Here is a 21,170-nt window from a genome sequence, read left to right as displayed (position 1 = left end):
GCTGTGCCCGCCGATCAGCCCCATGTTCCTGCCAAGGAGGAACTTGTCTTCAGCAGATTGTCACCCTTCCCGTTAAATGCACGTTGTTGGTCCGAGTTTTAAAATGATACGAGTTTTTACCTCGCTTGTTGGTACGGATTTAAGTCACATAGTAAAAATAACTGGTCAACACCGAAGGTCCAAGGAGACTTTTTTCCTTTTAAAAGGGGTTTTTTTGTTACGCACGCCATCTCCCTGAGTTAGAGATTTTGCTCCAGTGTCACGAATCCCGACCAGCCAGGTCCTCACGTTGGGATTTGTTTGATACTCGGCCAGGGTTGCAGCCGAGCCTCTGCTCGGGAGGGGACATTCTTGTGTTATGCTCTCTGCCTGTCCCTTGGTCCCTTGAGTGGCTTGTCGGCCCAGCTCTTTTAAATGATCCGTCCTTCCATAGTTCTTTGACGGGTGTTTTAGTTGAGTGTTGCCTGGTGAGGCTGAGAACGGAAGGCAGGGTCTTAGGTCCGCAGAGACTGGCAGGACGTAGATATCTTGCCTCTGCTTCGTCTCCGTGCTGGGGGGGCGGGCGGGGAGGGATCGCCCTTTTGTGTTTGTGATGCTCATGTTTGTTTTTCATGAAGGAAATTTTAGGCTGTAACTGGTCTCAAACAAAACCGTATCCTGTTTTTAACTTTTTTTAACTAAACTTTTAGAGCAGTTTAGTCGGAGGCTGTTAGTAACTGGGAGGCAGAGCAGGGCGGGGTGCCATGGGGCGGGGGGGGGAGGGGGGCGGTGGAGAACAATTTCAAGACAGTTTCTGCCTTGGGGTCCTGTTCCCTTCTCTCCGGGGGGGATTGGTGGGCATTCCTCTGTGCCAGGCCTTGCACCTGCCGTGCCAACACCAGATCCGAGCCGTGTCTGCCACCTACACCACAGCTCACGGCAACACTGGCTCCTTAACCCACTGAGCGAGGCCAGGGATTGAACCTGCAACCTCATGGTTCCTTGTCGGATTCGTTAACCACTGGGCCACGACGGGAACTCCTCTCTCAGATTTTTAAAGGCCTTGATGCGGAGGTCGAGAGCTTGAAACACTGGACCCTTTGAACTCGATAGAAGGTTTGATAGCGGAGGGTAGTCGTGGACGGAGGCTCACGTGCTTGCATTTTGAATACTGTATTTACGGCAGAGGGACTTGTGAAGGAATGACTAAGATTTAAAGCCCAGTTCCCAAACTGTGTTCCGAGGCCCTCCAGGGCACCCTGGGGCCGGAGGACGTTTTTAACTTTTGAGGAAACAGCTATCCTCCACATTCTTGAACACCGCAGACTCCAAGTTCAAGGTAGCTCGCCGTTTCAAGGTCAGACTGCGTTTCCTTTGGTGGAGTCACAGCTTGTGCAGCTGGGGCTGCAGTGGCTGCTGCGTTAAAAGGCCAGCACCACAGAGGAGTCCGTGTTTAGGGCAGCAGCAGCGTGACTCTCAGAGGTACTCACTCCTCAAATAACTCTGGTTATTTAGGACTGAAACAAAAACACGTTTTCCTTCAAGCTAACTGTGATTTTTTTCAAAGGGTTACTAAGGTATTAAGACACAAATGCTTTTTCAGTTGTTTGGACCTAATAATGTAAGGAATGGTTTCCTCTGGCCTTGGAACACCACGGAGAGGTTGCCGAGCGTCCAAGGGTGCTGCAAGCCGGAATCTGGGGACCTCTGACGAGGAGCCAAGTGACGGGGCTCCGAGGGCAAATGATCCCGGATAGGCCCGCCAGAGACGTCAGCGGGGGTTTTCTTCAAGATCATAAGCCCGCGGGAAGTCCGGACCCCAGGCTCTTGTCGGAGCTGCCAGTCTTGAGATGTTCTCCAAAGGCGACGCAGTAGGACAAGTGTGGCCTTGGTTTTCTCGTCCCGATTAGAAATGGAGCCGATGCAGGATGACGCGTGCTGGAGTATCTTTGGTGGTATTTGAACACCTGGTAACGGCTCGTCTCTTAAATTGTGTTCACAGTTTGCGGGGATTTTGCCTGGCAGTTCTTGAAGAGGAATACACTGCCAAAACGCGAAGGAAAAGCAAAAAGACTCTAAGATCCAGTACCTACAAGGCCTTGTTGAATGCCCGGAGGCGCGCCGGGCAGCTGCCGCCTGTGTGTTGGGCCAGCAGGGCGGGGAGGGTTAGCGGAGGCCTCGGCTGAGACCTTAGCCAGTGTGAACGAGCCTCCTTTTAGGTGGATCGAGATGGGGGTTTTCCTTCTGCGCACAGTCGTTTTCCCGCTCGTCTTGTCCTCATGGCAGCAGCTCGATGATTGAAGGCCCCGGTCGCCTTTGCTGAACCTTGTGAAACACGGACACGTACTCCTTTGTGCTGTGACCCAGGAACGGGGAGGTGGCAGGACACACGCCTGTCGTGGGTGCGTGTGCAGTCACGACCGCAAGTCGGCTGCCCGCTGCTCGGGGGACGTCCCAGCTCTTGGCTGATGCTTCCTGCTGTGCCTCTGAACCCACTCCTTTGTTCCTTTGCTCATGGACTTTTTTTTGGGGGGGGTGTCATGTACGGGTACTTGTTTCTGCGACCCAAAGGGTTAGGACAGCAACGGGCAGAAAGTCTTAAACGGGGAGGACTGTTCAGCCCCAGCTTGTGTGGCCGTCCAGGCAGAGCCCGGCACCGGCCGTGGGCGTTCAGAGCACGTCCGCCCTTCCCGGTGGCGTCAGGCACCGTCTGGCGTCGCTCATCATTTTACGACGTCAAGACCCTGCGATTGTTCTCCTCTTTGGGGACACTGTTTAAAAACAGCATCATATGGATAAATCACATTATTGCCCTCTCTGTGGAGGTAAAACTTTTTACATGTCAGGTCTTAATTTTGTGGCTACTTTTTACCAGGTCCTTAGAATTGTGTCACTGCCGCCTGCTGAGTCGCCTGAAGGTCAGTGAAAGGGCAGCTGGTGACAGGGGAGTCCAGCGGGGCCGGAGGGCCCGGGACGCAGATGGTCACCGGAAATAGCGACTTCTCCTTCGCACGGCTCTGCAGCCCAGCTGGCACGAATGCCCTGAGGGCGTGTGCTGTTCCCCAGAGAGGAGATGTGGATTTGAGAAGAGAGCCTGAAGTTTCTTATCCTTTAACAGAAATGTTTCACGTTTAGAATATTTCATGGCAGAGCAAAGGAGTGAAAGAAACTGGTGTTTGAGGCGGAATTCCCACCGTCGTTCACCAGGGTCTGCCCTTCCCCGCCGTGGTGCAGAGTGATGCGAGTTGAAATGCCTCCTGTATCAAAAGTAAACAGAGGAGTTCCTGTTGTGGCTCAGCAGGTTAGGAACTTGACTAGCATCCATGAGGATGCAGGTTTGATCCCTGGCCTTGCTCAGTGGGTCAAGGATCTGGCGCTGCCGTTAGCTCTGGTGTAGGCTGGCAGCTCCAGCTCCAATTCAACCCCTAGCCTGGGATCTTCCATATGCCGCACCTGTGGCCCTAAAAAAAGGCAAACAGAGCTGGCTTGCAGCATCACATGCTAACTGGGGGCGTGGGCGTTGGGGGGGGGTGGATGTGTTCCTGGTAAAAAAGTGTCTGAAATATTTGGAGTTGCAAGCGTTTTGGCGCATGCTACATGAGCAGCACATTCATCTGTTCTTTCAGCTACAGTTGTGCTTTCCATAATATCATAATCACGCCTCGATGAGAAGTTTCTAGAAACGAAACCAGCCTCTCCCACGGGGTCCTTGGGCATCGTCATGAGTCTCCTAGATGCCCTTTCCTTAGACCCTGGGGCACCCGAGGGGGAACACACATCTTTTCCAGACTAAACATCATCTCTGGGGAAAGTGTGTTGTCAGGACCGTGGCCTGGAGGTTGTCTAAGAATTAGGAAATGCGTAATTTAAACTTAAGACGTATTCGATCTTAGAGGGAAATGGCTTGGAGCATATTAAACTTACATATACATCTTTAGTTTTAGCATAATCATTGTATTTTCTAGTTTGCTCTTACCAGTGGGCATCCAGTCCGTTGTTGCGACTTAATATTTTGGTCTCACTGAAGACTGGTGTTTGAAGGAAATGACTTTGGGTTAAATACAGCATTTACATGGCACAATTGGGTGTGCTGTTTTACTCTTGTTTGCAGGTCTTATACTGATTTGAAAAATGGCTCATCTGATTGGGTTGTCAGTAAGTATTTGGATGGATGAAGTGTATCAGGACTAACTAGATTACAGCTTTTCTCTACAACGGCTTGTGGGAGTCCTTGCTGTCGTGCGGTAGGTTTAGGATCTGGCGTTGCAAGAGCTGTGGTGAAGGTCGTGGCTGTGGCTTGGATTCCATCCCCAGCCCAGGAACTTCCATATGCCTCAGGTGGGTCTAAAAAAGAAAAAGCAAAACAAAAAAACAGCTCATGGAGTTCCCTGGTGGTTCAGTAGGTTAAGGACGCGGTACTGCCACTGCTGTGGCTCGAGTCACCGCTGTGGTGCAGGTTCCATCCCTGGCCGGGGAACTTCTGTGTGCTGTGGGCATGGCTAAATAAATAAATTTAAAAACACGGTTCACATGTCTCCTAAGTTTGGCTTTTATGAGTGTCCTTCAGGTATGAACATGCTCCTTCACAAGTAGCATGTCATTTGGAACCTCGGTTCGGAGGTGGAGCCAAAGGTCCAGGAAGGACTGGGCTGTGATGAGGTGTTAGGGTGAGATGCACTGCAGGCTCCCAGCTTCCCTGCATGGCCGTCTCTTTCCGTACCTGGAGTGGGCTTAGATGTTTATGAGCCTCTGCGTTGTGGCAGCAGGCCCGGTACCTCCTGTTCCTCCCACCGGGAATGTTCCCATCTTGTCTTTCGTTCTCTGAAGCCGCCCCCCATCAAGACCTCAGGACGCCTTCTTGAACCGCGCAGCCTGAGTGTTTGCATCAGCACAGCTCCTCCCGTGTGTGTGTGTGTGTGTGTGTGTGTGTGTGTCCCTCCCTCCCTGTCCCCCGCCCCCAGGTCCCTCTGCTGCTGCTGCTGCTGCTGCTCAGTTCTGCGTTCTTAGGTCTCGCCTGTCATAAGCCCCACTCCCGGGCCTTCCCCGTGGTCCTCTCTGGAAGCTTAGCATCCTGCTGGGTGGGGCCTCTTCACGTGCCTGTTATGTCGATGGGGAGTGAATTACAGCTCGGAGGACTTGGGTCAATTAGCCACAGTTTCTTGAGATGGTGTGTATGTGTTTCTTGGCGCACTGGCAACTTCTGGGAGAGACTCAGCCCCAGTTAGTTTTTTGGCTCACTGATTCCTCCCCAGGTAGAAGGAGATCTGTGAATGGGGGTCATGTCTAGTGCCATCGAAGAGCCACGGGGCTCAGGGAAAGCCACGGGCTTGGTTTGTTGGCTAAATTGGGTCTGAACCCAGTTCGATTTAAGGGTAGGTTCCTGGAGTGAAATTTCTTTTAAATGGCTTTTCCTGGCCGAATGCAGTGTTAATAAGCTCATCCATTCTCCAGTTGAAGTATCTTCACTAAAATATGGTTTTCTTTAGCACAGTACTAGCTTTGAATATGTCACAGTTGCATTCAAAGGTTGCTTAAAAACTCAAAGTCCTGCTGCCACGCTCCCAAATTGCAGGCTCCGAAATCCCTTTTGAAAGAGGAAGAGTGGGTGGAGGAGGAGGCTCGGTACCGGGAGCAGCTTTCCTCTCGGCAAATGGAAAAGGCTTCAGTGTTGCTTTTACTGTCGTCCAGCGATCGCTGAATTTAAAAACAAAGATGAACCGACGACTCGGGTCGTTGTTTCTCTTCGCAAAGCCGATTTGCCTCTTAAGAGGAGGCACCAAAGGACTTTCCTCCCCTCTGAAACCATTACTTCTGCGGGAGTTCCTTTGGTTCAGCTTTCTTGCTTTTGTCTTTGATAAATGTTTTGTGGGATTAGAAGATGACAGTGGTGCAGAGAGTTGGCGGAAGAAGACGACATTTGGAAGTTACTTGGGCCTTTCAGATGCAGTGATTGGAACCTGGTAGGAGCCGAAACAGTGGGGTTCTTCCTTACTTCTCTCCTGGAGGCTTCTTAGTGTAGAGGTAAAACGGAAGGCCTGCCAACGTGGGCGCTTTGGCCCCAAAGGATTTTAACACTAGGGAGGCTCGGGGTTCCCACTGTGGCTCAGTGGTCACGAACCTGACTAGGATCCATGAGGATGTGGGTTCAATCCCTGGCCCTGCTCAGTGGGTTAAGGATCTGGTGTTGCCGTGAGCTATGGTGTAGGCCGGCAGGTGCAGCTCCAATTCGACCCCTAAGCCTGGGAACCTACATATGCCATGTGTGCGGCCCTAAAAAGCAGAAATAAAAGCAGGGAAGCTTCTCTTGAAAAACCAGACACTTGAGCTCTCAGGTTTGCATCTCCTCTGAGCTGCAGTGAGCCAGCCCGGGCAGGAGGCCCCTGGGGAAGGAGCAGGTCCCGCGTGGCTGTGCACCTGGCCACCACACTGGGCTTTGGGCAACCCTGCACTGAATCTCCTTTTGTGTGTGTGTAAAATGTGACTATTTGTATTTAATCAGTTCTGTGCAAAAGCTCTGGTGGTTTATGTGTGGACTCTCCCTCCCAGTTACCTTTTCCTATTAATATGTCCCCCAAGTTTCTATCGTGAAAATTTTCGATGGAAGTTGACAGCATGCGTGAGCACCTGTATCCCTTTCGCCAGGGCAATCAGCACAGCTGCCTTATCTGGCTCTCTTTTTACAGACCCCTTGGAAGTAAGCTGTGCATGTCAGAGCTCTTTTGCCCTAACTACTGAAGAGGAGGTGTACTCCTACATAACTGTCACCATCATCGCCGCCAACCGTCGTCATCGACGCAGACAGAGTATTATTTCTTCAATGTGTGACGTGCGGTCACCTTCCCGACACTCCTCCTTGGAGCTGTTTTGCTTCCCTCCACGAGCCCGCCCAGCGCTGCCCTCGGTTGCCCTGCGGCTCTCCGCCCGCCTTGATGCTAGGCAGTCCCGTGCTGGTTTTGTTCATCTTTCAAAACACTGACAGTTTTTCTTTTTGGCTGTGTTTGTGACATGTGGACGTTCCCAAGTCAGGGTTTGAACCGGTGCCGCAGCAGCGACCCAGGCTGCCCCAGTGACAGTGCTGGATCCTTAACTCACTGCGCCGAAAGGGAGCTGCTGGGTTTTCTTTTTCAAGAGGCAGGCTGGTGGTTCTGTAGAGGGGTCCCTGGTTTGGACTTGCCTCTTTGGTCTGGTGGTTGCCTCCTGACTCGCTCTCGGCTCCCCGTCTCGTGTGCAGGGCTGCGTGGGGGCGTGAGTGTCCATCTTCACGCTGGACCGTCGCACTGTCCCCTGAATGGTCCGGAGTTCAGTCGTTGGGTTAAGGTGATGTCCACCAGATCTTTCCATTGCAGAGGTGCCCTCGTCCCAGTGACTCCCAGTCGGTGGGACTGTGGTATCTTCTCCGAGAAGCACCTTTCAGTAGCATCCATCGACGAGCCTGGCCTGCGTCAGCTGTAGTAAGCTGATGGCTCCAGAAGGGTGCTGCTTCTAATTCTGTCATTCCCTCTCGTGAGTATTAGGTGACCTTTTTCTGTAAAATTTCCTCCCCTGCCTCTTTTCCTTGAGCATCATTATGTGGTGTGTGATGCTTTGCCTTTTTTTTCTTCTGGTGCTCCAGTTGCCCTGGGATTGACAAATGGAAGCCCTTCAGGCTGGTTCCCCGTCAGTCACTGAGCACGTCCTCGGCTCCCGGTAACAAGTGTGTCACGCTAGGCCTGACCTTTCCTCGCCCCAGACTCGTGTCCAGCCAGTCCTCCAAGGAGCATAGCTTCCTTTTTTTTTTTTTTAATGGGAATGGGATTTCGAAAATAAGATGTGAATGCCAGGTTTGCTCATTGCAACCGAAGTGTCATTGCTTCTAGGCCCTTTCTGTGAATAAAGCTAGAATGTCTATTAGTACTTTAATTTTTCAGAGCCTTCAGAAACTTCATAGGTTGTAGTTTGTGCTCAAATAAAAGGGGGTGCTGGTGTCCGGTGCAGTTTCAGAGACGAGGTTCTGGCCACTTCTACGTCCTCCTTTTCCTTAACCCTCCAGAAAGTTGGTGTTTTCTCCGCTAACGGGACGCAGGTTCATTAACCTTACAGAGGTCGGCCAAGGTGGGTGAGCCCAGAAGCACAAAGCTAGACTCACTGGTTTGTTTAGTAAGCTTTCAGTCCACGTTTCAAGAGATGTTTGTTGAACAGTGACGTTGCTTTAGGCATTGAGTAAGGTCCTTATTCTCCTGGATGATCAAGGAGAAATGGGACTTCTCTCTGCCCTGTGGCTGAGTGTCACCTGCGCCTAGTGGCAGGGCGACATGTGGCAGGAAGAGGTTGATGCCCACAGCCACTTTCCACACGGCCAGAGCGCTGGAGAGGAGCTTAGCGATTCCGATTCCTGTGCTGGTGGCTCCTTAGCCCGGATGCCCTCGAGGCCCTCTGGTCCGGGCGCGCCCCAAGGTGAGAGCAGGGGTGTCTGCAAGTAGGAGTCTCCGTGATGGTAACAGTTCAGGGAGTGGAAAGTTTTTGCTGTGTTTTAAGATGAAGGCTAGCCTGTGTGGGCGCTGCCTTATGCTGACACTCTATTTCGAGAATTTAAAGGGTTCTGTGGGTGTTTTGAAAATGATCTAACAGGTGCTTAAATAGGAGAAATCCTGGAGTAGTTTGTTTCTTGCTAAGTGCTTACTCTACCCTCGACATAACTTAGAAAGGCCTGTTTTGTTGGAGGCCCTGGTATTCTCAGTTTCTTGGTATGTCGTAAGGCTGCAATGCATAAAGCCAGGTTTGCTTTTTTTTAATGTACTAGAGTTCAGACCGTGTCACTGTGTAGAACAAGTGATAGTCAGCATGTTTTTTTCCCTGGAATTATTCGTGTGTGCAGAACTTGGCTGGGTATGATCTCAGCAGTTGAGTAAACTTCTTAAGTGTTGTTTATTATAAAATGCATTAGGAGAAATACCATGTGGTTTATTATTCCATGACAGCAGTTACAGGATTTGGAACAAATTTCAGTGCGGGAGGGAGTAGATCCGTACAAAGAATGTCGGTGGTCACCTGGCGGGCTTGGCCCCCTCCCAGCCCATCCGTGTGCGACCGTCATGAATTTCCTGGGAAGGCGACCCTGGTCCCTCCTTCCCCACCCCCGCGCAGGAGGGCAGCTCCAGGAGGACCGGCCTTCTGTCCTGGGTCTTGGTCCCGCCCCTTGCCCTCAGGGCCTGGCCTCGTGGTTGGTGCCCCCTCACAGCGCCACCATCTCCCCCTCTGCGGCTGTGGGTCCCTGCTGGCAGCCGGGGGGTTCCTCCAGGTCGTACTCCTGGGTTCTCTTTCCTGGAAGTGCTCTTCCCTCATCCCTGACTGTGAACCGACCTTTCCAGGCTCTGGAGGCTCCTCGAAGCCTTCCCAGGCCTCCGTCCCTCCAGGCGCCTCCAGGCTGCGCGTGTCCTCATCCGTCCCCTTAAGCCCTTAGGGCGCCTGCGGATTCTTAGGACACTCTGGTGTATCCCCCGGAACTCTGCTTCCTCTGCCCAGCCCGGGACCTCATGCGCGTATAGACAGCAGGAGTGCAGCACGAGTTGTGCGGTGGGGGGGGGGGGGGGGGGGGATTCATGCTGCTACCCAGAGGGGAGGAGATCCGGCCCAGAAGGCTGAGAATTGCTTGGAATGGAGTGGTCGCGGGGAGCGGGGCAGGAGTTACTGGGCTGCTCTGGCGTTGACGGGGTTTCCGTGCCAGCCCTTGTGACCGGAGAATGCTTATGTTCAGATGGTCAAGCCGCTTCCCGGGCAGCACCAGGGCCAGCTGTTTTTGATGTGATGACGCTCTGAAACTGCTTGCACCGTGTGAGAGGTAAAATCGGAGCAGTCTGGGCTATTTCCCCACTTGCATGAGTCTTTTCAGCGCCGTGAATGTCTTCCTTAAATCTGTGCTTGGCTGCCAGGAAGCTGGGCAGACACAGGTGCCTTGCCCCCGTTTTCCTGCAGCCTCACGGGGGCAGCTCCGTCTCACACGGGGGCAGCTCCGTCTCACACGCCGTCATCTCACAGCAGCAGGGGAGCAGAACCGGGGGGGGGGGCGGGCAGGGGCTTCCTTTTTCAGTTTCTACTCACAGCGCAGCCCCGCCGTCTCCTGCTCCCGACGCTGAGGGCCACTGGGCGGCGTGGGTTTTCGTGTGAAGGCAGCAGTACCTTCAGTTCAGTGATCGTCACAGGCTGTTTCAGAGCAAAGCAAGCCTGGTGCCCAAGTACATTTTCTAAAAAAGTGGATGAATTATGTAGCCAGTCTTCTTTCTTTTTTTTAATTTTGAGACGGCGGCAGATTCATAGTATGTGAGTAATGCATTATTCACAAGGAATGTTATGGCAAGATCCTGTGTGTCCTTTGCCCATCTCACCCCTCGGGGGCATCGAAGGAGACTGTCATATGTCATCACAACCAAGACACTGACGTGAGGCAGTCAAGACACAGAACGTCCCCCAGGCGTCCAAGTCCATGATCCGTTTTGAGATAATTTTATATATGCTGTGGGGTTAGGTCAAAGTCTTTTTTTTTTTTTTTTGCCCATGGATTTGTAATTTCTCCAGTAATATGTGTGAAAAGGCCATCTTTCGTCCATTGAATTGCTTTTTTTTGTTTTAAAAAAATCAGTTGGGCATGTTTGGGTTAGCATGTGGCTCTGCTCTGCCATGACCTGTGTGTCCCCGTCCGCCAGTGCCACACAGCCTGGGTTCCTGGAGCCACGCAGGAACCCTTAATCCCCAGCGTGGGACGCCTCCCAGTGTCGTCGTCTTTTCAAAACCGCTGCAGCTCTTGCGGTCCTTCCGCCTTTCTACACGAATTTGAAGATGGTCCTGCCCGTAAGCTACAGAAGAGCAATCTTGCTGCCATTTTGATGGAAAGGAAGTTAACCCTCTCTGTCCCGTGGGGAGAATGGGTGTCTGTGTTACGTTGCGTCTTCCTGTCCATCAGCATAGCCTTTGGGGGGTTTTTTGGCCGTGCCCACAGCATGCCCAAGTTCCCAGGCCAGGGACTGAGCCCGTGCCATAGCAGTGGCAACGCTGGGGTCCTTAACCAGCTAAGCCTCCAGGGAACTCCTTGAGTGTCTTTCTGCTCTCAATTAATGAAAGCCCAAGATGGAAGAGCGAGGGCAACTGTGATGTGACCTGTTGACGTGTTTTCAGAGATGCTTTTATTCCGGGGAGACTGGCAGACTGTCAGCTCACGTCTTTGTTCAACTCCTCTTTTGAAAACTGTATCCCCAGGCCTATGAAAGGAGGTTCCCCACGTGTCCCTTGATCCCCATGTTTGTGGACAGCGACACTGTGAATGAATTCAGGAGCGAAGACGGGGCCATTCACGTCATAGAAAGGCGCTGCAAGCTGGATATCGATGCGCCCAGACTCCTGAAGAAGGTAACCGAGCAGGCATCTCGGAAGCCAGTGCCCAGACCAGAGGGAGCTTGGGCGCGTAGCTCCCGTTGCCCTCGGAGGTTGTTAACGAACCCCTTCTCTTTCTCTTTCTGTTTTAAAGATCGCAGGAGTTGATTATGTTTATTTTGTCCAGAAGAACTCACTGAATTCTCGGGAACGCACTTTGCACATTGAGGCCCATAATGAAACGTTTTCCAACCGGGTCATCATCAACGAGCACTGCTGCTACAGCGTGAGTACCCGGGCTCGGGCGGCTGGCACGCTGGCGCCTGGTTTCCAGAGCTGTTCGGCCGTCGCTTTCAACGGTGCATTTCTTAGTCTGAGAGGGCAGGTCTTCATCAGATAAAGTCACCAGTTTCTGAGGAGTGGGGTCAGCAGGTGGCAGGGGTGGTTTCCTGCAGGCAGAATGGGTGGCGTTGTTGTTGCAGTTACGGGAGCCAGGCGACGCCCTGATTTTTTTTTTTTTTAATAATATTCTTTTAAATGATAGAACTTAATCCTTACGAGAGATGAGCTGAAGCGTGGGTTTGGAGGTGCCAGGTCAAAGGACTCACCTCCTCGCGGTGTGACGGCTCGCTCTCCAGCCGTCCGTCCTGCTGGGCCTTGGGCTGGCCCCGCCCGTGGCCATTCCGCCACTGCGTCCAGCAGCTGCAGGATGACACAGGCTCCGTGGATGCTTTCACTCCGCTGGGGGTGCTTCCATGAAAACTCATGGCTTAGGATGCCGGATTTTTTTTTTAATTTTTGTTTTTTGCGTTTTAGGGCCACACCCAGGGCACATGGAAGTTCCCAGGCTAGGGGTCAAATCGGAGCTGCAGCTGTCGGCCTCCGCCACAGCCACAGCAACTTAGGACTCAAGCCGCATCTGTGACCTACACCACAGCTCATGGCAATGCTGGATCCTTAACCCACTGAGTGAGGCCAGGGATCCAACCCACATCCTCATGGATACTAGCCCGGTTTGTTACCACCGAGCCACGACGGGAACTCTCTGCCTGACTCCCGTCCTTAGCTCCTTCAGGCACCGCTCAGATCGCCCCTTCTCCACGAAGCCAGCCCCGAGCCCTGTTTATCTCTGCCACCTGCCCTCCAGTCCCTTTGGCCTGCACCCTCCTGTCCACGGCGCTGATCCTCCAGCTGTCACGGGCTTTCTTACCTGTGATGTTTACGGCCAGTTGTCCGTCTCCTGCTGGACTCTGAGCTTCCCGGGGTGGGGGTCCGGTTCTTTGCATGCTGGGGAAGAGGGCAGTGACTGAATGACCCAATGAGTGGACCAAAATGAGAATGAAGCGCCCTTTCACAGTCATTTTTAGGAGAGTTTAGAAATATTACTGAAGCTTGTCGTGATTTTGAACCTGTGTAATTTTTCCACCTGCTCCTTTCATGGTAATTACATTGTTAGTGAAATGAGTGCGGGTCCGGTTATCACGGGACTGAGAGCCAGCGCCCTTCTCAGCTGTCATTAGAGTTAGTGGGAATGCTTCCTCTTTCACCTGCAGGTTCACCCCGAAAATGAAGACTGGACCTGTTTTGAACAGTCTGCAAGTTTAGATATTAAGTCTTTCTTTGGTTTTGAAAGTACAGTGGAAAAAATTGCAATGAAACAATATACCAGCAACATTAAAAAAGTGAGTGTCTCTTGGGATTTTGTGAAAAGGGCTGGGCAGGAGTCCCTGAGGCGCTCCTGGCCGGCCGTGTTTGCAGAAGCTGGGGATGGGTGCGTGTGGGCCCAGCGAGTGGAAGGCCGGAGGGGGCCTCAGACGAAGCCGGTGGCTGATGGAGGCGAGGAGGGTGTGTGGCCGTGGCCATGGCCGTGGCCCTCCCTGCGGGACTGCTGGCATAGTGAAGGTTGGGCTGAGGCAGGAGCAGCTGCCAGCGGCCCCAGGTGCCATCGGGGTTGGCTGGTGGGGGCATTGCTGTCCTGATGGGACACTCCAGGGGGGGTCTCTTGGGTCCCAGGCTGTGGGAGGGAAGGGTCTCTGCCGCCGCCTGGGGCTGGGGTGGGGTGCTTCCCAAGGCCTGTTTCAGGGATGTGGGGAGGCAGCTGACTCGAGGCCCAGAGGCCCTATTGAGTGCAGGTGTGGCAGATCAGGGCTTTTCATTGGTTGTGTTAATTCCACCTTAAGGTCCTCTTTCGTAGGCCTTTAGAGAAGAAGTAAAAGACTTGGGAAAACCAAAAACCCAGCAGCATTTAGCCTTTCTCTCCTGTTTGCTCTGCGGCAACGCGGGTTTTCCTGGGGTTTTCAAAGCCCCGCGGGCGAGTCGTCTGGCCTCCGCCCGTACTAACCTTCGGGGGGTTTGCTCTGAAGGGGAAGGAGATCATCGAGTACTACCTGCGGCAGCTGGAGGAGGAGGGCATCACCTTCGTGCCGCGCTGGGCTCCGCCGGCCCTGGCGCCTTCCTCGGACGCCGCCGCCTCGTCCTGCAAGAAGCAGGCGGCCTCGTCGGCTGGTGTGGACACAGAGCCCGCGCTCAAGGACGGGCTGAGCGGCGAGCCCCTCAGCAACCCCAGCGGGGCCCCCGAGCCCGTGGCGGGGCCCCCCGACGGTAGGTCCCAGGGAGGCTTCCTCCTGAGGGCTGCTCTGCCCCACGGGCCCCTTCCTCTGGCTTCTAGAACATTCGTTTTCTTTTTTTCTTAGCATGAAAAACAGAGTTTTTAAAAATAGGCAGGAAGGGTTATATCAAGTCGTTATTTTATTGGGACCAGGAAATAGTTTTCCTCTTAGCTGAAGGTGTCTTTAGTGAAGTACAGCAGGAGCTAGGCCCTTGAATACGATTCTGTCGTCAGCAGACACCTTCTGTGCTTCCTCGGTGCCAGGCGCTGTCCTTGGCACATTCTGGATGCTGAGTCGTGTAACAGCCGTGCCTTCTCGGTGGGAGTGCTTCCTGTCCCCGTTTTATGCGCGAGTTAGTAACTGCGGCTCAGAGAACACACGGCTCGCCTGGCATCACCCGGCATCACCCGGCTGGGCTGTGTCCACCGTGCTGTGCCGCCTCTCGCGGGTGTCACACACACAGCTTTTTTATTTCTCAGTGTGAGGCCCACCGTCAAAGGAGCAGACGCAAGGAACTGCCGCCCTCACGTCCCCTTGTTATTGGCACTTAATGTCCATAGGTCCTGTCTGCAGCTCAGCTGCGCCACTGGTTCGTTTTCAGCGGGTGGCGAGCATTTCAGCTGGTTTGCGGATGTTTTATTTTCCGCTTTGTGAATTTTCCTCTGCTCTACTCACTTTGAAGCCGCATTCTTCCAGCTCGTGGTACCTTATCTTTAGGACGGTTTCTCGTGTCCTTACACCTCCAGAGCAGGTCCAGGTTCACTCGCGTGCTCTCTGTCTTCGCTGTGTGTGACGTGCGTCCTCTTTCCATAACTTTGCGTGTTACCCATCACGGAACACCCACGAGGGCCGTCCTGCTGTGGCACAGCTAGAGGCGGCCGTGCTGGTCACGGTGTGTGAGGGCTGGGCCGTGACTGGCTTGCAGAGCCCTCACGGTCTCTGTGGGGGCTGGTCGCTCGGCCCTCAGCCTCGGGGGGCCACACAGGGCATCACCGAGCCGGAGACGTGGGGAGCCCGCAGGTCGCGGCGTTCCTTGTCCTAAGCGAGGTCCCGTCGTTTCTTTCCAGACAAACTGGACGCTGACTACATCAAGAGGTACCTGGGTGACCTGACGCCGCTCCAGGAGAGCTGCCTGATCCGGCTTCGCCAGTGGCTCCAGGAAACCCACAAGGGCAAGGTGAGCGTCCACACCGTGGGCTGGGGGCTGCCGGGAGCCACGGACCCCGGGCCTGTTGAGAGTAGATGCTCCGACCGCCTTCCAGCCTGAGGGTCCCGGGCTCTGCCTCCGTGTGGTGCCCAAGGCCTTGGCGGGAGTCACGACGCCCTTGTGTGTGCGCTTGGCTGCGTCCTGGAGGTTACGCGGGTGGTGTCACTTAAAAACAGTCACAGGGTGGCGTTCCCTGGCACAGCGGGGGAAGGATCTGGCCTTGTCGCTGCTGCAGCGAGGGTTCGATTCCTGGCCCAGGAACTTCCACATGATGCTGGCGTGGCCAGAGAGAAAAATTGCACGTCAAGTTGCGAAGCGATAGTATGTTCCTGGTACTCGTGTTTTAATTTTCAGAAGGCTTGGAAGTAGTTCATAGATTATTCGGAGATTAGAACTTCTGGGGCTCTGATTTTGAGGGTTTGGTCAGCGGCCTGGTAAGGAAGTAGATTTCCTGGTCTTCCGGCTGGCGGGGACTGGTGTGGAGCAGGGGTGGTTAGTGTGTCCAGCGAGGTGCCGGCCTCACGCAGTGGAGGGAAGCCGGGCCCTGCGTGCAGCTGGCCTGCTCTCTAGTTCTGCGTCGTGGTCCCCAGCCCCCTTGCTGAGGACTGCCGAGGCCCGCTGCGAGAACGCCACCCCAGTAACGAGAGCTGCCATTCGTTGTCACTTAGCATCTGTTTTAAGAGCTTCGTGCAGTCCTCCCCGCAGCCTGTGAGGGCTGCTAGTTTATTGACCGTTGCACTGGCCCAAGTCTGATGGGTTGTGAGTGGTGGGGCCGGGTTTGAGGCCAGGCCGTTTGGTTCCAGGACCGCCGTTCCCTGTAATGGGGTCCTCTCAGAGCGGAGGTCCTGCCGTCTCAGGGCTGTGAGTTACTCCCCCAGGAGCGGGTGGAAGGTGGGTGCCAGCTGCACCCCTGTCCCATCACCTGTGCACCTGCAGCGAGCGGCCAGCCGGGGAGGGACGGTGGCCCTCGGGAGACCCAGGCCCCGGCTTGGCCTTGTGTTTCCTCAGGGAGCCGACCTGCCGATGACCAGGGGCGGCATCTGGAGAAGGTTCTGTGCCTCAGGACCCCACCCCCACCCCCCCACAGCCGACACTGTTGTGTGTCCTCAGTTTTCGTTCAAGTGTTACACGTGTACAGAGAAGGGTGCAGGTCGGAGTGCCGAGCCCGGGCGTGGAGGCACCTGGGGTTTGGGAAATTACCTGGGCCTTCACTCTGCGCTGCTGAGACTGAAACGGGGGGAGTAGAAAGATCACTCGGACTCCTGACGCTGATTGGCTGAGGCCTCGGGGAAGGTTTTGGGGGTGACGGCTAGTGGTGTTAAATAGGGGCGAAATGGAAGGAGCCTTCCTCTCTTGGTCAAGTGCCCGTCCCCCGGCCGCTTGTCACCTCGCTTAGACAAGCTCTTTCTCTTGATAGATCCCCAAAGATGAGCATATTCTTCGGTTCCTCCGTGCCCGCGACTTCAACATCGATAAAGCCAGAGAGATCCTGTGCCAGTCGTTGACCTGGCGCAAGCAGCACCAGGTGGATTACATCCTTGACTCCTGGCATGCGCCCCAGGTGCTGCAGGACTACTACGCGGGAGGCTGGCACCACCACGACAAAGGTAGCCGGGGGCAGGCCCTGCGGACCCGTAGGCAGCTCCTTCCCCAGATAAGGGGTGGGGGTGCATGGTCCTGCCGCTCAAGCTTGGCAGATGGATGCCACCCAGAAGGGACCTGGGGAGCGGGAAGGAAGGGCCCGGGCTGCTGCTGCTTTGCCACACACGCCGCCCTGGGCCTTAGTCCCCGGGAGTTGGGCTATTTTAAAAGCTGGGAAGGTGGTGTTTCTTCAGGAGCACAGGGCTAGTGAGGGCCCTTTCCGGTGACTGAAGCCCTGCGGTGCTGTAAACACCTGCAGCCAGGTTTTCTACCTTGACATAGAGGGGCACTTCAGCTCTGTCTGGGGAGCCAGCGATCCCTGCAGCGAGGGCTGGGGCGCGATGGGGTGGGACTGCTCTGCCCACAGGGCCCTGCAGGACGGCTGTGGCCGAGCCCCCCACGTGCTCCCAGGCTGAATGGCTCCGGTGGCTTGCCTGCCTTGTGTGCGGTGTTTCTCCAGATTAATCGTAGCTTTATGAGTTGTTATTAGATGCGTGTGTTTAGTCCACTTTCTGGCCCTCGAAGAGTAAAGCGTGCAGTCACACAAGCGTATCTGAGGAGGTGCTGGCAGGGACTTTGTCGGGAGCACAGACGCCTTTTGTTCCATGTGGAGCAGGTCCAGGCCGGACTCTGGGGGGGTGAGGTTCCCCAGGTGGTGACCACAGGGCAGCTGGGCACCCGCGTCAGAGAGGACCACACCGCCCCGCACTCCCAACGGAAGATGGGCCCCAGCGGCTTCCCTGGAGCAGAAGCCTCTCCTGGCCTCCAGCCCCTCCCCCGGCGCTGAGTGACAGGGGCCTGGGGTGCACCCTGGCCACCCAGGCTTCTTGCCTTGTGTGGCCGCCCGGCAGGGCGACGGGGAGCGTGCGCAAGGGCCGTGCTGACCTGCCTCTCCCCCCGCAGACGGGCGGCCGCTCTACGTGCTCAGGCTGGGCCAGATGGACACCAAGGGCTTGGTGCGTGCGCTCGGGGAGGAGGCCCTGCTGCGATACGTGAGTGTCCCCGGCTGTGCGCGACCCCCCCCCCCCCACCCCCCAAGCGCGGGTGCCTCTGTTCTTAGTGAGAAGACCTGCTCGCACAGCCCAAAAGCTTCAACAGAGGGCACGCAGCCGCAGGAATGGGTTTCACGGTGCGCAAGCGTGACCCCAGATTCAGTGTAGCCCCTCGAGAGGCCGCGGGGGCGCCTTTTCCTCCCACGTGGACAGGCCCTGACCTCTGACCTCACTGCTTCTGAGATGCCACTCAGGTCAGACCTCTTACTAGTGTTCTTCCCCGGCCTTCGTCAGGGCTGGCAGGACAGTGGGGACAGTTAGGGAGAGGAGAGCACTGACTGTCCACGCAGATGACACAGGCACGTCTACAGCCCGTGACCCTGAACTATCCACTGGAGGCCTTGGTTGCACACTGGTCAGCGCCGGGCCCTGTGCACACTTACAGGTGTCCACACGCTCCCCACGTGCACGCGTGTGCACATACAGACACGGGTAGACCGTGTGTATACGGACAGGTGTGCGCATCCAGGTCAGAGGGTTCCCTCGGCCGGACCCCAGGTCACTTCCCACACGTGCTTTTTCTTGGCTGGGACGCATGGCATCAGGATGTCCCCGCTACATGGACGCTGACCTCCGACACCTCCAGATGTGCTTGTTCGCAGTAGGTCAGCAGGCCACATCCTCCCTGCCCAGCTGGTGTCCCCGAGCTGGGGCCTCACTTGGGGAGCTGCCACCTTTGCCGCCCACCACTGCACTCCTTCCCTCTTGAGAGAGCGTCTGTGTCCATGACGTGTTTTCTGCGTGTGCACCTGCCAGGATTTTAAGAGGGGACTTTCTCGCGTGCTGTTACTGTCACCCTCGTCGCTGGGGGCGGGCATCTTGCCGCCCTGGACGGATGCCGGACTTCTACGGCCCTTTGTGCGCAGGTTCTGTCCGTGAACGAAGAGGGTCTCAGGCGATGCCAGGACAACACCAAGGTCTTCGGCCGGCCGATCAGGTAGCCCTGGCGCCCTCCGTCCTCTGCGCTCACTGACGGCGAGTTCAGTGCTTCTAGTTGGTTTTTAGAACCAAAATCTGGCCTGATTTTTAGCACCAACTCTAGTTAGCTGACTCTTCTCCATCGCGTCCTAAAAGGGAGACGATAGACAAACATGTAAATCCCGGCTGGTTGGGAGGGGCAGCCGCTGGGTTTCAGGATCTGGGCGAGTTGCCCGCCCCAGTGCTGAGTCCCCTGGGTCTGAGAGTGTTGGCCTGTCTTGGCTTGTGATTTCACTTTTGGGGGGTTGGGGTTGGGGTCGGGGTGGGGGGAGTTCCTTGAGGGCAGGGGTCTCCGAGGTTCTGGTCACGGCTGTGTTCTCGCTCCTGCGAGGGTGCTCTGGGCATGGCTGTGAGGACAGGGTGCTGCGCCCGTCACGCTGGGTATTTCCGCACCACACACGCCCCGCTGGGTCCCGAGAGGGCTCAGCCGTCAAGGGCAGCCCGCGGCCTCCCTTGGCCGGGGGTGGGAAGGCACTGCAGTCCGACTGGGCTTGACTCTCTGCCGCGGGCTCTTGGCTGCTTTGCCATTTCAGGGCCGGCCCGCCGGTCCCTTGAGCTTCCCACAGGCAGGTAGAAGAATTCATCACACTGCGGGTTTGGAAGCGGGTGCGGTTTTGGACGTGGACACACGTGCTGTGCAGGATAAGCAGCGGGAGTGTTCGTGGGCCGCAGGTTGCCACGCGCGCTGCGTCCTCAACGAAGCCCGTCTCCGCCCGCAGCTCCTGGACCTGCCTGGTGGACCTGGAGGGGCTCAACATGCGGCACCTGTGGCGGCCGGGCGTGAAGGCGCTGCTGCGCATCATCGAGGTGGTGGAGGCCAACTACCCCGAGACGCTGGGCCGCCTGCTGATCCTGCGCGCCCCCAGGGTGTTCCCCGTGCTCTGGACGCTGGTGCGTCTCGCGCATGCGCAGCCCGCGACCGGCAGCCCCGCCCTTCGGCAGGCGCGCACGCGCGTGTCCGCGAACCCCTGTCTGTGGCTTGACGAGTCTTGACTAGTCAGGAAAGAATCGAGAGCCGTGGAGGAAGAAAGGGTCTCGGATTCCCTAAGGGCAGAGGCATCCCTGAGGGTCCTGGGGCCGTGCACGTGGGGTCCCCCCCGAATATCCCCGTGTCCCCGTGATGTCACCACGTGATTTTAATCTCCGAGGCGCAGACCGCAGCGCCGGCGTGACGGCGTGGTCTTCTCTGCCTGTTTACAGGTTAGCCCATTCATCGATGACAACACCAGGAGGAAATTCCTCATTTATGCGGGAAATGACTACCAGGGGCCCGGAGGCCTGCTGGATTACATCGACAAGGAGATCATCCCCGACTTCCTGAGCGGGGAATGCATGGTGGGTGTCGGTGCATGGTGGGCGTCCCTGCATGGTGGGTGTCCGCCAGAACCCGCCCCGGGGCCCAGCAAGGGGTGGAGGGCAGGGCGGCCGCACAGGCGGGTCTCAGAACTCCGTTTGGATTGGTCTGAGTTTTTGGGTTTTGGCTGACAGCTCTCTGATAGCTACGTGACTATCTGAGCTAAACCATCGAGGTAGTTGAGGTCAAACTGAGTAGAACCCTTGAGGTAATTGCTGATAGCACATGGGTTCTTCATTGTTAAATACTGATGAGGATTTGTTTCAAAATCCGTCTAATTGCAGTGGCTTTATTCACTCAGCTTTGTGTGAATCAGATTTTTTAACCATTTTAGAGGTGCCATGCATTTTTTAAAAACATTATTAAAAAAATCAGATTATCAGGAGTTCCCGTCCTGGCTCAGGGATAACAAACCCAGCTGGTTAAGAATCTGGCGTGGCTGTGGCTGTGGTGTAGGCTACAGACACAGCTCGGATCTGGCGTGGCTGTGGCTGTGGTGTAGGCTGGTGGCTACAGATCCAATTAGACCCCTAGCCTGGGAACCTCCATGTGCTGTGGGTGTGGCCCGAGAAAAGACAAAAAAAAAGATAAAGGGAAAAGTTACAGGAACTAGTTCGTTTTTATGTGATTTGCGGTGTTAAATACACTGAGTTGCCAGGTTTTCGAGCCTCGGCCTCTGCTTTGTTCCCTGACTCCGACCATACAGCCTCGAGGGCACCACAGCTGAGCAGAGGGTGAGGAAGCAGAGCCTGGAGGGGCTCTTTCTGGGTTGTTAGAGTTTAACCAGCACTTGGACTCGGCTCTCAGGCCTTCCGTCCTGCTCTGAGGACCACGGTGCAGCTCGAAGGAACAAGTGGGTTCCAGGACCCCAACCTGCCCGCCAGCGCCCGCAGTTAAAGTGAGGGCAGTTGTGTAGAAGCCCAGAGGGCGACTCCGGAGTTTGCTTTTCCCGCTGTGACGAAGGCACCCCGGCCGGAGCAGCCGACCTGGCTCCCGAGCTGACCCCG

General features: G+C 55.5%; 1 protein-coding gene across 4 annotated transcripts in view; it reads left to right on the top strand.

Annotated features, from left to right (window-relative positions):
• SEC14L1 (SEC14 like lipid binding 1) overlaps positions 1-21,170 on the top strand; it is a 44,238-nt gene that overhangs the window by 16,772 nt on the left and 6,296 nt on the right. For 3 of the 4 annotated variants that reach the window (XM_047759226.1, XM_047759227.1, XM_047759228.1), the window contains exons 3-12: positions 11,209-11,358; positions 11,477-11,608; positions 12,876-13,004; positions 13,686-13,923; positions 14,999-15,108; positions 16,556-16,745; positions 17,683-17,771; positions 18,698-18,768; positions 19,529-19,700; positions 20,010-20,144. In XM_047759226.1, the coding sequence (XP_047615182.1) occupies positions 11,209-11,358; positions 11,477-11,608; positions 12,876-13,004; positions 13,686-13,923; positions 14,999-15,108; positions 16,556-16,745; positions 17,683-17,771; positions 18,698-18,768; positions 19,529-19,700; positions 20,010-20,144 (1,416 nt within the window). Of the gene's footprint in view, positions 1-9,718; positions 9,797-11,208; positions 11,359-11,476; positions 11,609-12,875; positions 13,005-13,685; positions 13,924-14,998; positions 15,109-16,555; positions 16,746-17,682; positions 17,772-18,697; positions 18,769-19,528; positions 19,701-20,009; positions 20,145-21,170 lie in introns of those variants that run through there. The other variant, XM_047759229.1, reaches the window with a different exon arrangement.

The sequence above is a fragment of the Phacochoerus africanus genome, chromosome 14 (genome assembly GCF_016906955.1).
Source record: "Phacochoerus africanus isolate WHEZ1 chromosome 14, ROS_Pafr_v1, whole genome shotgun sequence".
NCBI classification, from domain to species: domain Eukaryota; kingdom Metazoa; phylum Chordata; class Mammalia; order Artiodactyla; family Suidae; genus Phacochoerus; species Phacochoerus africanus.
Note: the sequence above shows the minus strand (reverse complement) of the source record. Positions and strands in the feature narration are given on the sequence as shown.